Source organism: Sminthopsis crassicaudata, chromosome 4 (genome assembly GCF_048593235.1).
Source record: "Sminthopsis crassicaudata isolate SCR6 chromosome 4, ASM4859323v1, whole genome shotgun sequence".
NCBI lineage: Eukaryota > Metazoa > Chordata > Mammalia > Dasyuromorphia > Dasyuridae > Sminthopsis > Sminthopsis crassicaudata.
In genome coordinates, this window is record NC_133620.1 from 433,167,863 (window position 1) to 433,182,813 (window position 14,951).

Genomic DNA, 14,951 nt, shown 5'->3' on the forward strand with positions numbered 1-14,951 from the left:
GAAGCTATGTTGGCTCATTATAATCAGCCCTTCCTTTCCAGATATTCATTCACCAGCTACCTCATTAAATGTCCTTTTTAGAATTTTCCCACAAATGGAAGTTGAGCTCACCGGCCTATATAATGGGTACACTTATCCCTGATAATCCTTTTTCTAAAAATCAGGAAATTTGCTCTTATCCAATCCTCTGATACCTTTGCTATCTTCCATGATTTTTCAAATTGCACTGAGAGTGGGTCTGTAATCACCTTGGGCAATACCTAAAGGATCTGATGGTTCAACTTGGGCAGTTAGAGGGGGCTCTCTTTCAATCTCTTTATGCATCCTGGCTATCAACTCCTTGTTAGACTTTTCTATAACTTAGCCATTTTGGTCATTACTCTCCTTTTCAGAAAAAAAAAAAATAATAATAATAATTTGAGCGGTTCTGCCTTCTCTGTTGCACTTATATTCCTACCCATTCCAAATAAAGGTCCTATCTTTTTTCAATACACTTTTAAAAAACCCTTGATCATCTTCCATTTCCTTCACCAGCATCAGCTCACCTAGAACTGAAGCACCTGTTATACCACCTTTATAGGACTGTGCTCCATTCTTAAATTAATTTTCTGTCACATGGTCTTGATTCCACCTTCTGCCCATTTTTAATTTAAGCCAAACTATATAATAATAGCAGCTTGCATTAAATGCCAAAGAAGCTGTTGTTAAATACAGTACAAATTCAAGCTTTATGACTTAGGTGAACCACCTAATATTGTGTCACTACAGAAAACATTCATATAAATAGCAAAACAAAAGTCTTTTTCTTAAAAACATCAAATTTTAAAATAAATGTAATTCCCTAATTTTTATTCTTCCTTTTAACTACTATTTATTAAAGCACTTTTTAAGAAATGATATAAAATTGTCTTGAAGATTCATTTTTCTCCATGTTATGAAAACAGAAGTCAAAGACAATCTTTTAACTGCAATTGAAGATAATAAAGCCCAGGGAAAATAACAGTACTTCTTAAATTCTGAACATTAACCAGTACAATCCTAGCATAATGAGAATTGATAATATTATTACCAAATGTGTGAAAAGTATTCAAAGTAAAAGGAAAGGAGAGAGTAAAGAAAGGAAGGAGGAAGGGAGGGCAAAAATAATGTACAATATTTAAAGATATAGGCTTGTTTCAAGATCAAAGTTAAATATTATTATAAGCAATCCCTGTTCATTTTACCTGATGATCCTGGCGAGAGGGCAGAGGGTCCTGGAGAGGGATTCATAGTACTTGTAGGCTGTGGGGGTAGGTGACTGCCTGAGATATATCTACTTAGAAGATTATCTAAACTACTTGAACCAGCATCTTCCAACTAAAAAGAAAAAAAGACAAAATTTTATCTGGGCAGAGAAAAACCCCTAAATTTAGCAATTTAGCAGTTTAGAAATATTTTACTCTACAAAAAATTGAAGAACAAGCAAGATGACAAGAATTAGACCTAACTTAAAGAGTCATGTTTCCTCACTTTTTTTTTTTTTTCATTTTGTGAATTTTTCTACCATTAATCTGTAATTAAATGCTGGAGTGAATAAAATTTTTTAAGTTAATCATAATAAAAATCATTTCATGTTTCAGTCATTGATCAGAGAAAGAAATGTTCTTATTCTCTGGGAGGTTAAGGGATAATTTTTGTACTCCAAACATCATTAAACATTATTTTTGATGAAGTGACAGGGTTTATGTATGTGTGTGTACACAAGTTACATGTTGCTGCTTCTGTAGCTCACCAAAATTAGTCTCAGAGTCATGAGCTGGTTTGAGTCTAAGTCCCTTAACCTCTCAGGTTAACTTAACTTCCCAGAAGGTGCTGATTTACATCCCCGAAGGAAGTTTCTCAGCTGGAATTCCCTACAAAGATGATATCATAAGTCCACAGGGAAAAGAAAATCATTTGAAAGTCCCAATGTAACTAATAAGATACTATTTTCATTAGTGAGGCAATATGAAAGATGCTCTTCATTATTTTACTCAATAGCTACAATTAAAATGAAATACATTAAAAATTTCCATATTCAACTTAAATATTAAAATACACTCCATTTAGTTCACCCATTATTTTTATATTTATCCCAGTATTTTTTTAAAAAATGAATATCACCATTTAAGAGCAAATTTGATCATGTTTAAAAACTGCAGGATAACAATGATTTCTCATTTAACTCACTGTATGCTCCTCATTTTAAAAATTACCATTTTTTCACCTGCTCAAGTGAGCTAACTCACTCCTTAGGTCTTTAGATCACACCAGTTCTTACGCCTGAAATGGCTTCCTTATTTCCATTTGTTATATTCCCTCCTGCAGGCTGTAGGAAAACAGGTACATTAATGTACTGTTGGAGCCAGAAACTAGTCCAGTCATTCTAGAGAACAACTTGGAAGTGTGTCTCAAAAAACATTCATTTGTGCATACTCTTTGACCCAGAGATTCTGCTATGAGTTCTGTTCTCCAAAAAAGATTTTTTAATAAAAGTAAAATGACCCTTATTTATAAAATATCTATGGCAATTCTTTTTGGGGTGACAACTGAAAATTGAGAAGCGCATATCAAATGAAGAATAGGTGAACAAGTTATGATATGAGTGTTATGGAATATCTTTGTGCTGTAAGAAAGGAAGAAAGGGATGGTTTCAGAAAAAACTGGGAAGGCTTATATGAACTGATGCCAAGTGAAGTGAGCAGAACCAGGAGAACAATTTATACAATGACAACCATATTGTAAAGACAACAACTTTGAAAGACTTAAGTATTCTAATCAACACAATGACCAACTATAATTCCAGAGGACTCATGATGAAACATGCTACCCACCTCCAGTTAGAGAGGTGATGGACTCAAGAGTGCAGACTGAGGCATATATTTAGTTTTGTTTTTGACATGGCCAATGCGGGAATTTGTTTTGCTTGGCTATACGTGTTTGTAACGGGTTTTGTTTTTCTTGCTTTCTCAATGGGGATGGGGGGAAAAGTGGGAGGTGAGAGGGAGAGAATTCAGACCTGAAAATAAAATAAAATTCAATTGGAAAAAGAAAAAAAAAAATTTTAGGGACACATGCATGTCCCAAACCATTTTAGCTTTTCATAGTAACTCATGGTTCTGTTCCTTGTGATTCATCAAAATTATTTTTAGAAGGCTATTTATATTTTAATAATTTCAACTCACTGCCGGAATGATATGGAGCCAACCTAATCATTCCTGACTTTTCTCTTTAATTCCAAGACTTCTTATCTCCACTGTCTCTATATGGGAGATTGGTTCAAAAATGAAATAAGTTATAAAAAAAAATTTAAGGCAATAAAAGTAACCTATCTAATCAAAAATATTCATAAATGCTCCATATTTAATGGGAAAAACAAACTGGAAGATACCTATGTATCTAAACTGGAGAATGGTTGAATAAACTGTGGCCTATTAATGGAATGGAATAAAATGGTAACCAAAAAATGACAAATGTGAAATCTATAAGGAAATGTAGGAAGACCTATATAAGGTGATGCAGAGTGTTAAATAGTACTATATGTATACAATGTCAATAACTGTTTAAAAAAGTAAAGAAAGCAAAAAAAAGGGGGGGGGGACTAAAGACACTTCATACATACAGGGGAGGTGTGCAACTAGGAACAAAATCATTCCCTGTTTAAAAAAAAATTTTTTTTTTTTTTTGGGGGGGGAAGTGTTTCTATGTTAGCTTTTTGGCTAACTGGATAAGCTTGGTTTTGATTTAATAAACATTTAATAACAAATAAAATTTTGGTGGCAAAAAGAAAAAAAAAACTCCTTTTAGTTTCAAGCACAAAAATTTTTCAAAACACCTTTCCTGATTAGATGAAGGAGTCTTAGACCTATTTTGTCTGTTCCATGTATTTAGGCATATATTTTCTTAATATAGAAAAAACTATCTCTATAGAGTTAGGGAATTTAGCTACAATTTACAGTCTTCCCTCTGGCACTGAGAAGACAAAATGGTGGATTCATGGGACACAGAAATAACATTGTGAGAGGAAGAATTTAAACAGGTCTTCTTAACTCCAAGGCAGACTTTACATTCATCATACTAACCCATCTCTCTGTTTATGCATTTTTCATTTAGACTCTGTGATATCATCAGTATACTGAGAGTTTTGTCTTAAACTGTTATACCCAAGAATCTTTAGAGAGCTAAATTCCATGTTTTTTTTTTAGTTGAGGCACTCAACTATTTGAAGTAATAAAGAGGAAGCAATAATGAAGCTTTTTTATTTTATAGTCCACTTATCGTTGAGTATGAATAGGCAGCATTATGTAAAAGGTATCTCAAAGTGATGGGCAAGTTGCCTTAGAATTAAAATTTAATGAAAAAAGAAAAAAAAAAAAAAAAAAAAAAAAAAGAAAAGAAAAGAAAAAGCAAAGCAGATGATTCACAAGTAGATATTTCTTTTTGTATCTTCCCTTCCCATTCAGTAATCACAGATATACATACAACAAACCTCTTTAAAACTGATTTTTTACCAACTACCAAGTGTTTTATCAATAAAAATAAACTTTAGCTGGGATTACTGAAACTATTATTAACTCATTATCTCATTCCTTATAATTGTTCCAACTCTTTATTCTTTTTGCTTACAGACCTAGGTCACATCATAAGATGCCTCAGTTTTCCCCAACCACTTCTTTAAACTGCTCAGTATGATGAACTATTTTTGATTTCTCTCCAGTCAGCAAAGAAATATGTCTATTGCTCCCTGACATTAATCACTTTCAAGGCCCCATTAGCCCTCTTAGTTCTTGCCTCTTCTAGGACCAGCACTGTCAATCCCTCACTGCTATCTATAAATATTCAGACCTGAGAAATAAGGTCTATAAAAGCTTCACCAGATTTTTCCCTTGCTTTGTTTCAGGAGTGAGGGGGCGATGTCTGGAAAACTATAAAGATAAAATAAACTCTTTTCTGATATGCTGGAAAGTTTTGCTAAATTATTTGGAAAATGAACATAGAGATAAAAATTTACTTTAAAAAAAAAAAAAAATTCCTTAACTTAATTAGGTCCTTCTACCTTATTCTGCCACAGTCATATCTGTTTCTTCTACTTTAAATGTATTTTCTTAAATGGTGGTCTATATTTGCTGCCTCAATTTTCTTAAAACCTATTATTTGGCTTTCTCCCCTCAATACTGAAACTGTGTCATCAAAAGTTGCCAAACACAATCAACAAATACATTTATTTCCCCTCCATGAGCTTTTGGCAACTTTTGATGGGAACGACTATTCCTCTCTTAAATTTTTTTTCTTTTTTTGATTAAAGGGGCTCTATATTTAACTTAGCTAACTCTTCTATTTCTTTGATGGTTTAACCTTTTTTGAGATACTTTAATGTGGCTATGCTCTAAGGATCTTCTCTCTTTCAACAGTAGACCTCCTGGCAATTCAGATGTCTGTTAATGGACTAAAGATCTATATATTTCTGCCTTTCTGGCCATTTCCACTTGGAAACCTTCATCAACACTTAAAACTCAACATGTATAGAACCAAGCTACCATCTTTTCCCCAAACCTGGCTGCTGCTATTGATTTCACTTTAGTGACACCATTTTCCATGTTCATGGTTCTGCTGCTATCTTATGCCTAAGATATTATAACTAGGGGGGGAAACTTGACTTGGGTCAGAAGAGGCCTGAGTTTGAAAACTAACTCAGACATTTACCTGTTACAAGACTTGGACAAATCACTTGTATTGCCTGGGCCTTACTTTCCACAAATATAAACAAATGAGGATAATCCTGCCTCAGTGTATACCTTACAGGGTTCTCATGGGGATCAAATGAGATGATGGGTGTAAAGTATTTTGTGAATCTTAAAGTGCTACATAAATGTCAACAGTTATTACCATCATCATTGCCTCTTTCCGCAGCAAACACATTCAATCATTAATCAAGCTCTATTAATTCTATTTCAAAGTTTTTACCTGTTTCCAACCTGGGCCAGGGATGCTCTCTTTTAAAGCTGCCTCACAGCCCCTCCCCAACTTCAATAACAGTGCATAGAATACAGCAGATGCTTACAAAGTGAGTGAAAGAAAATGGAATTGGCACCAATTCCACCAGGGTGGACATCCAGGCAGTTTTAGTCCCACTGTGATACAGAACCTCCAAAATCAAAACCACACCAGCCTGGGGTCTCCAACAGCAGAGTAGAAGAATGTCCCTGAGCTAAGAGGCTGGCCCGTGCCCTGTTCTACCACTTTTGCTTCACCCTAGCTCCCAAGCCACATGTCAAAAACAAGTTTGTGGAAGGCTTTACACAACCATGTCACTAAAGAGCACGCCAGTTCTGCCGCAGGCGGCCTCTCGGGCATGTCGTGGTGATGTTGCTCTTTGGCCACAAGCACCAGCAGCTCAGCATTGCCACCTGAGAGCTCAAGGACCAGACCCAGCCTCCAGTGACTCTAAAGTTACTCCTCTCTGCTTCAGTCAAGAAGACGGCTAACTTCTTTGCTTCCAACAGAGTGTTGGCTTTTCAGATTTTTTCATGCCTTTGTTCATTCAGCTGTCTATGAAAGCAAGGTTCTTTGATTCCTGAATTCTGATACGTCCTTACAAGTCCACAAAGGATATTTCTCTATGAAGCCTTTCCTAATCTCCCTAATAAAGCTGTTAAAAGTCTTTCTGTTCTCTCTAAGAGGCCACATGCAACTTTAAAACTCTCCGATGAGAATTATTGTCATCTGTGCACATATTTTGTCTACTTAGGAGATAAACTAACATCTACTTAGTTAACTGAATCCACATCATAAATAGCTGGACAATGAATGCTAGACAGGATGACCTTACAGTGTAAGATACCTATCATCAGAGGCTTCTGGGAAGCATCCTGCCCTACTTACTTACTCTCTCTTTCCCTCAGAGGGCTTTAAATTTTGTATTACCAATCCCCAATTTTAAAGTCTCTTCTTATTTCCATTCCAGACTTAGTCCTTGTCTAACTTCTTTTTTTCTTGTGGAAAGCAAGCTTTGCTTTGAACAAAATAAGTACTTACTTTTTGTTAATAATGATACTGGCTTTGAGTATGTTTTGCTTTTCTTACAATAAAATGGGTCTCTTGGAAAACGGAATAAGATTTGAAGATCTGGACCGTTGTTATAGCTTACTTTTCTTTCAAGCTACTAATTAATTTCTGCAAAAGCATGATTTGTTCCATGGGCATCTGCTTGTGAGTTTAAAACAATGACCAAAGGGACCAATGAAGTGACATTAGTAACATTCTGATTTACAAAGACCCAGGAATTTCACTTAACTGGAATAAGGGAAATCTAAAGACCTGCACTCTATTGACGTTAAATTCTTCATTCAACTACTAAAACTTCATTAATCTTACAGTACAAACCTGTATTGGTGGGATGTCTGGAAGGGATGGTAAATTCTCTGGATTGGTTACAGAGGGAATAAGCTCTATTGCTGTAACAGAAGGGCTGGTAGGACCACGATTAGCATTTGCCATGGTGGCTGTAGTGGGACTGGTTGGGTTGATCGTGGTATTATGTACAGATACAACAGGAAAAGGCCCGGCATGTCCTGGGTTAGAATGCTGTTAGGAAGAAAGACATTACCATTACTATTAATTGAATATTTAACAATCCATTTTAATTCTAAGCATGTACACAAAAATTCCAACACACAGTAGTGATAGTTAGGACAATTAGACTTTTTTCTTTTTTTCTCTTTGTGGAAAGAGGGTGTCTAAATTTGTGTTTTTATTAGTTTAGGAATTTTTGGGGTGGGAAACTTTCCTCCATTGTTTTAGAAAGTGGACTTTAAATGGAAGTTCTAAAATTTAGGTGGGCCTATTTGGAGAAGGCAACTCAGAAAAGGAAATACAAATACAAGGATATAATGAGCACATAAGAAACATTTTTTTCATTTACAAATAGAACATTTACTTGAAGAATTGGTTACTATGTCCCTAATGAAAAGGAAGAGAATTACTTAAAATACAGATTAATGGCAAAGTTCATTGATTTATTTAAAAACTGTTTTATAAAAATAAACGTTTTTAGCACTAAAGCAAAAGTCATAACTATAATACTAGACATACTTGTCTTTGGAGATGAGGCTGCATCATGGAATACTGAGGTCCACTATGCCGAGGTATCCCTGGTATTCGAGCAGCATTCTGAGCCATCCTCATCTGGTGGGCTTGGAAAGCTCCACAATTCATGTTTCCTCTCTGCATTGTCTGCACACTGATTAATCGTGGTGGCTGTCAGAAAAACAGTGTTTATAAGTCCCTATATTTTAATGTATACTTCTGATTCGGAAGAGGAAAATGGGTTTTTAACAAAATCAGGAAGAATGTCTTGGCACAGATTAAAGGTTAAAAAAACAAAACAAAACAAAACAAAACCACAAAAAACCACCACCTTAGTTTTATGGTCCTTTTAAAACACTGAAATATTCATTTTGATAACAAATGGATCTGCTTTATCAATCACTCAATAAACATTTATTCAAGTCTAAAATGTTCTATGAATCACATTAGGTACTGGGAATACACACACAAAGAGAAAGTCTTTGCCCTCAAGGAGCTTAAATCCCATCAGGGAAGGTATACACATGACTATATTAATGAGATATAAGTGATGGGGTAGGAGAAAAGGGACACCTAACTAGTATGAAAAAAGCTTCTTGGAGAATATAGTATATCTGAACTGAAAAGGCTTCTGAACTTTTAGGTAATGAGGATTTTAATGAGTTAATTTAGTTTCTAAACACATTGGTTTCTTATTGTACTTTAAAAAGTCAACATCTCAAGGGCAGCAGATCAGTATAAAAGATTTTAGTCACCTGTTCTTAATCCCACCAGCCCTGACTCTACAGTCTTGGGAAGAGACAGATCTATGGATTTTAGGCCTAATGCTGCACTGGAGCTTACACTGAGCATTGTAGACTCTTAAGGCCTGAAGAAGGACTAAAGCTGGACACCTGAGAAAGCACAGATCTCTGAACTATTTCTGGGCATCTGAATCTCATGCAGGATGCTAAAAGGTGTCAACTGGCAGCTTTGTTACTCACTGTCCAGTTCATAGTCACACATACTAGGTAGAATGATCTACTCCTAAAAGTAGTGTTTTAAGGGCAAGAACGATGAAGGGCTGTTTACAGAGCAAGAAACAAATTCAAAAAACACAAAACAAAACAAGCAAAACCCCCAGTAATTATGTGGCTTTGATTCCAGGAGCAGAGTCTCAATTTTATTGTTTAGCTTAACAATGAAGCTTTCAGAGGAATAACGGGAACAGAAATGCCAGACCAAAGAGATATCTACAATTCGGTCACTGAACCAGAAAAGCTGACCAAATGGTTGATAATGACTGATTTAACAGCAGTCTATTGAAATTTTAACCACAGCAAGCCCACAACTGTTTTGCTTAGCCCTAAATCCAGGTCACAAACTTACAGAGATTAGACTAGGAAGGAAGTATCAAATAAATTTTGGGAATACTGAAAGTTCCACTGACTAAGAGATCTAGAAATCTTGGAAAACATACATTCAAAATTCCTGGGAAAGGATGCAAGATCAACTCAAACATTCCCTCCAGAAGTATGCAAACCCTGGCCCTAAAGTCCAAAGTCAGGAAGTAGATTGGAAGAAAAACACCATTTTCCACACCCCTAGAGGAAGAGAATCTAAAATCTAGGGGAAAAAATAATAAAAGAATAAGCACACAAACACAAAAAAAAACCAAAAACCATACCTTGGGCCAAATAATTGAATAGAATTCATGGAAGAGATGTTCAAGTCAGGGGAAGGGAGAGTAGCAAAGAGGAGAGAGGGGAAAGAAGCTTACAACTGACTTTAAATGAAATGAAAGTGCCAGAGGAAAAAATTAGAAAAGAAATATGAAGGAGAAATAGTTAGAGAATTAGTTGTTTGCTACAAGTGGTATAAAATCTTGTCCAAGCAACAAACTCAGTGAAAATAAGAGTGGACCAAAGAGAAGAAGATTCCATTGTACAACATGAGATTCAGAGTCAAGATTCATTCTCACTTCCACTTTTGTGCTGGCTGGAGACATTCGGACAAGAGCTCTCAGGAACCAAGGAGAGAGGAAGACCTCCAGAAAACTAGCTGAGCCCCAAGTAAAGGAGATAAAGATTTTGGAAGAGACAATAAAGGAGTTGGACTTTATCTCCTGGCTGGATTTGGGACTACTGAACTGAACTGAAACTAAGGCTGCCTCCAGAAGTTCCCCAAGAGATCTGTTCACAGAGAATGATTACAATTTAGGGAAAAAGAACAAAAATTTCAAGAGATTGAAAAAAAAATAGAGGAAAATATAAGGCATTTCATAGGGAAAAAAAATGGCCTGGAGAAATAACTGAAAGATAATTAAAGAATGTGTCAATGTGAAAATCATAACAAAGAAAGTCTAGACATACTTCAAGAAATTCTTAGAGAGAACTGTCCAGATATTTTTAAAACCTTAGGAGAAATACAAAAAAAATTTAAAAAAATAAAGAATTCATCAGCTATCTCCTGTAAGAAATCTCAAAATGAAAACTTCCTGGTACATTAGCTAAAACCCAGAGGTTCCAGTCAAGGGGGAAAAAAATATGAAAGCAATTAGAAAGAACTCAAATACCAAGAAACAGCAGCCAGAAAAACAAAGGACTTAGAAGCAGTAGAAAGTTTAGAATACAGTAGCCTAAAAGGCAATAACTTAACCTTGCAAAAGTGAATGTAATTCTACAGGGGAGAAAAAAAATCTTTAATGAAACAAAGGACTTTCAAGAATTCCTTATTAAAAACAAACAAACAAATTAAAAGCCAATAATAAAAAAGCCCCAAACTCCAAAAAAATCAAAAACCTAGAACTGTGCAGAAATTTTGAAATTTTGAAAGATAAGAGTCAAAAGAAACATAAAAATACAAATGTATTAAATATACAACTGTAAAAGACTAAACAAGCTTAAATTGTTCAGTTCTGATACTGGAAGATGACACATTTCCACTGAGTCCTGTTATCATTAGGGGTCTTAGAAGAAGTCTAATTAGACAGAAGGGTTGGGGAATGGAGCTTCTTGATGATCTTAGAAGAATGAAAAATTATCTAACATAACTGGAGAGTAAAGGAAGCAGCCTATACAAACAAGGGGAAAGGGTATGGGGAAAGAGCAGGTATCTCATACATTTTAACTACTCAAAGGATTGATTTAAAGGAAGAATTAATGCTAAGCAAAACATTCTCTAAAAATTTACAAAATATTTATATCAACACTTTCTGTAGGGGCAAAGAATTGGAAATCAAGGGGGTACCTATCACCTGGGAAATGGTCAAAAAATTATGGTATATAATTGTGATGGAATATTATTGTGCTGTAAGAAATGACAAAAGGAATGGTTTCAAAGAAACCCGGGAAGACCTGAATGAACTAATGCAAAATCACATAAACAGAACTAAGATAACAATTTATACAATTTTATTTATGCAATTTGAAATAATTTTAAATAATAAAATCAGGAGACTTCTAAGGACTTAGGCATGCTGATCAGCATAATCATCACACATGACTCCACAGGACTAATATGAAACATATCACCGACACCTTCTGATTGAAAATTAAGATTCAAATGCAAAATGAGAAAAATATTTTGTACGCGGCCAACGTAGATTGTATTTGCTTCCTCCCCCCCCCCCCCCAAGGCTGGGGTTAAGTGACTTGCCCAGGGTCACACAGCTAGGAAGTGTTAAGTATCAGAGACCAAATCTGAACTCGGGTCCTCCTGAATTCAAGGCTGGTGCTCTATCCACTGCGCCACCTAGCTACCCCCTGTATTTGCTTTTTTATATTCCATTATACTGCCAGAGAATTCTCAATTAACAAAAAGATCTTGCTTTTACTCTTTCTCAACAGAAGAAGGTATAGGATGGAAGGAAGCAAATAAGTTTTTCATGTTTTGTTTTGTTTTTTTAAATTTACACTTATTCTCATCTTTTCTCTCTCAAAACTCATCTTTGATCTAAAACTCAGCCTAATATTCTCTGCATCAAAGTTTCTTAAACTGTGGGTTACATAACTAAGTAGAGGGGGATCATGAAAAAATTTGGCAACAGTAAAGAGTAACAAATATTTCAGCAAGATTTAACGTTTTATGTAAAAATAAACAAGTACATCCACCTCAATGGTATGCAAATTTACTTTTATCTTTAATAAATGATAAAATTATATGTATACCAAAGAACTGTTTTAAAATAAATTTTTTTTAATGATTTATCATCAGCAAATGTTGATTTATAAACCTAAACCTATTTTATATACTTATATCCTCAGGGTCACATGAAAATTTCTTGGGCAAAAAGTTGTTCTAAGTAGAAAAAGTTTAGGAGCCCCTGCTTGACATGACAAATTCTTCCATCTTAAATATACCATGATTTGGGCATTTGGGCACAAATTTATAATCCCTATTCCTGAAAAGGCTGAAGATCGTAGCTTACTTGGGAATTCTGAGTTACAATTGCCTAAAACCATTAGGTGACATGAATAAGTCTAACACTACCAAGACTGTGAGGGAGGAGCTAGAAGGGGACACACACACACACACACACACACACACACACACACATATACTCTCTCTTTCACTCATTCATGTGCACATGGGTCTTCACTTTAAAATGTGCATTTAGGGCACATCTGGAATCTACTTCATCATTTCACCATTTCAGAGTGAAAAATACTTTTAATACTTGCCTGCTGCTGCAACATTTGAGGGGCTGCTTGTCTAGGATGTTGCTGGGGTGGTGTTGCTGTAGTAGCTGCTCCTGCTGGTGGCTGTTGCATCCTCATCTGTTGTAACTGCTGGTGTTTCTGGGCATAAACCTGCTGCTGCATGTGCTGGAGGCGGAGCTGAGCTAGGTTAATCTGTCCAGGTGTTTTACTTATGTGGTTTGTGCCTGGAGGAACTTGTCCCACTACAACATTAGGTGTATAACCGGGGGTTGGTTTACTTTCAATAACTAAGTTACCTGTGGAATTAAAAGAAATTGTTTACATATACTCAAAGAAATTATGACACGTCCCTCCTGTTCCATTACCCATCCCAGCCCTGAGTTGTTAACTTTAGAGGGGTTAGATATAGATGAGAAGAAGAAAAGGAAGGGAAATCATGGCTAACTCTAAGAGGTGACAAGTAAAGAAATGTCATGACTTCAAAGGAACTTTTCTCTGAGGATATAAAGAAAGAGATTTATTGTATTAGACTATTTGCCAGCTAGGGGAAGGAGGGGAAAATTTGGAACAAAAGGTTTTGCAAGAGTCAATGTTGAAAAACTATCCATGTATACGTTTTGTAAATAAAAAGCTTTAGTTAAAAAAAAAAAAAAAAAAAAAAAAAGATGCTATAGCCAATGTTTCTATATCTTTCACTTAAGTTTTAACTTAGTTGGTAACTGTCTTATTCAGTTATTTAGAATCTTGGTTACCTTGTCTAATCACCCAAACAATTAAGGAATTTCTATTAGAATAACCTAGTAGAAAGTCATGAAACTTGGCTGGATGATTGTGGGAAAAAGCACAACTTCTGTCTACCCTGTCCCCAAATAATAATAGCACTTACATCCCAGGGACACTGTGTTGATCAAGTGAAAGAATATAAAACATTTAATACCATGTTTAGAATACAATAGGTTCTACAAATACTTATTTATTATTCTCAATCCAATATATATATATATATATATATATATATATATATATATATTTTTTTTTTTTTTTTTTTTGGCTTTACTGTTTTACTTTTAAAGAAAAGATTATTTCTCATGTGTCTCTATAATGAACACTTTCCTCTGGAAACTGGATAGCAAATTGGCATAGCTATATATCCAGCTAAACATTTAAGGGATTCTATCAGAAGGAGGATTAAAAGATATTTGTAAAACTGTATAAAAGATTCCTATGAAATAGTTAATATCCACTTTAAAAGTGTAGAGAATGAAAAATATAGTAAAACTCATATTTGTATGCAAAAAGCATTAAAAAATCTAATCAGAGATGGCAAAAGTGAGGTTGAGCAGCGCAATTAAAATGAATGAAAAAAACAAAACAAAACATAGTATTACATATTTTACTGTAGTTTATATAGTTTACTATCTACCAAGCTAAATATGTAGGGGACACAAATGCAAAAATGAGATAAATTTTAAAAAGCAAATCTTTTAAAGTATTTTATGTGTTCAAAGTGCCTTTGGAATTATGTTTTTATAACTTCCACAAAAGCTTTCTTTATAGATAAGAATATCCTGAGGAATTCCCCATTCTAGACTTGGTAAGGATGAACCATATGTCTTCCAAGATTGCTTTGAGTTCCAAAACTATGATTTTAGTTCAGGGTTCACAGATACAGCAAACACCCTAACTGATGAAATCCTCACCCAAGTTGACCACATTCTTTGCCCAGAAGGTCGGATCACAATGGAAACGTATGGCTCCATTAGCAGCTGGAACGGGATCACAGCGGGCTTTCAAAATATGGCGTAACTGAAAGGTAATCTTGAAGGAGAGAGAGCAAAGTCATTAGTCCGGATCCTGAGACATGACAGACACTACACAGACCCAGACATGACCCAGATCCAAACACCTACATATAACCCAGACACAGAATCGGCCACTTTGCTACAACTAACCCAGTATATGGGTTGCAGGGCCTAGGCCTACAGAGCCTAGCAGTGAATCACCCAGGGTGCCAGAACCTCACCAGTCTTTTGCTGTACAGCAATGCTGTGCTGCTGCCACTTGCAATTGCCCAGTTGGTGAAGTTCATGACATGCTTCACTTGCCGTGAAAGTCCTGTGATGTCATTCTGCTGCTGTATCAATTTCATCTGCCTTTCCTTGGTAACATTCTGCAACAGAATAGGAACTCACCTCAACGATTTTCTCT

General features: G+C 35.3%; 1 protein-coding gene across 4 annotated transcripts in view; it reads right to left on the reverse strand.

Moving 5' to 3' along the window:
* Nucleotides 1–14,951, reverse strand: part of TRIM33 (tripartite motif containing 33) — a 126,228-nt gene that overhangs the window by 22,867 nt on the left and 88,410 nt on the right. For all 4 annotated transcript variants that reach the window (XM_074263130.1, XM_074263129.1, XM_074263128.1 and 1 more), the window contains exons 7-12: nucleotides 14,767–14,913; nucleotides 14,444–14,561; nucleotides 12,765–13,039; nucleotides 8,110–8,274; nucleotides 7,402–7,602; nucleotides 1,224–1,356 (exon numbers count right to left, since the gene is read on the reverse strand). In XM_074263130.1, the coding sequence (XP_074119231.1) occupies nucleotides 1,224–1,356; nucleotides 7,402–7,602; nucleotides 8,110–8,274; nucleotides 12,765–13,039; nucleotides 14,444–14,561; nucleotides 14,767–14,913 (1,039 nt within the window). The remainder of the gene's footprint in view (nucleotides 1–1,223; nucleotides 1,357–7,401; nucleotides 7,603–8,109; nucleotides 8,275–12,764; nucleotides 13,040–14,443; nucleotides 14,562–14,766; nucleotides 14,914–14,951) is intronic.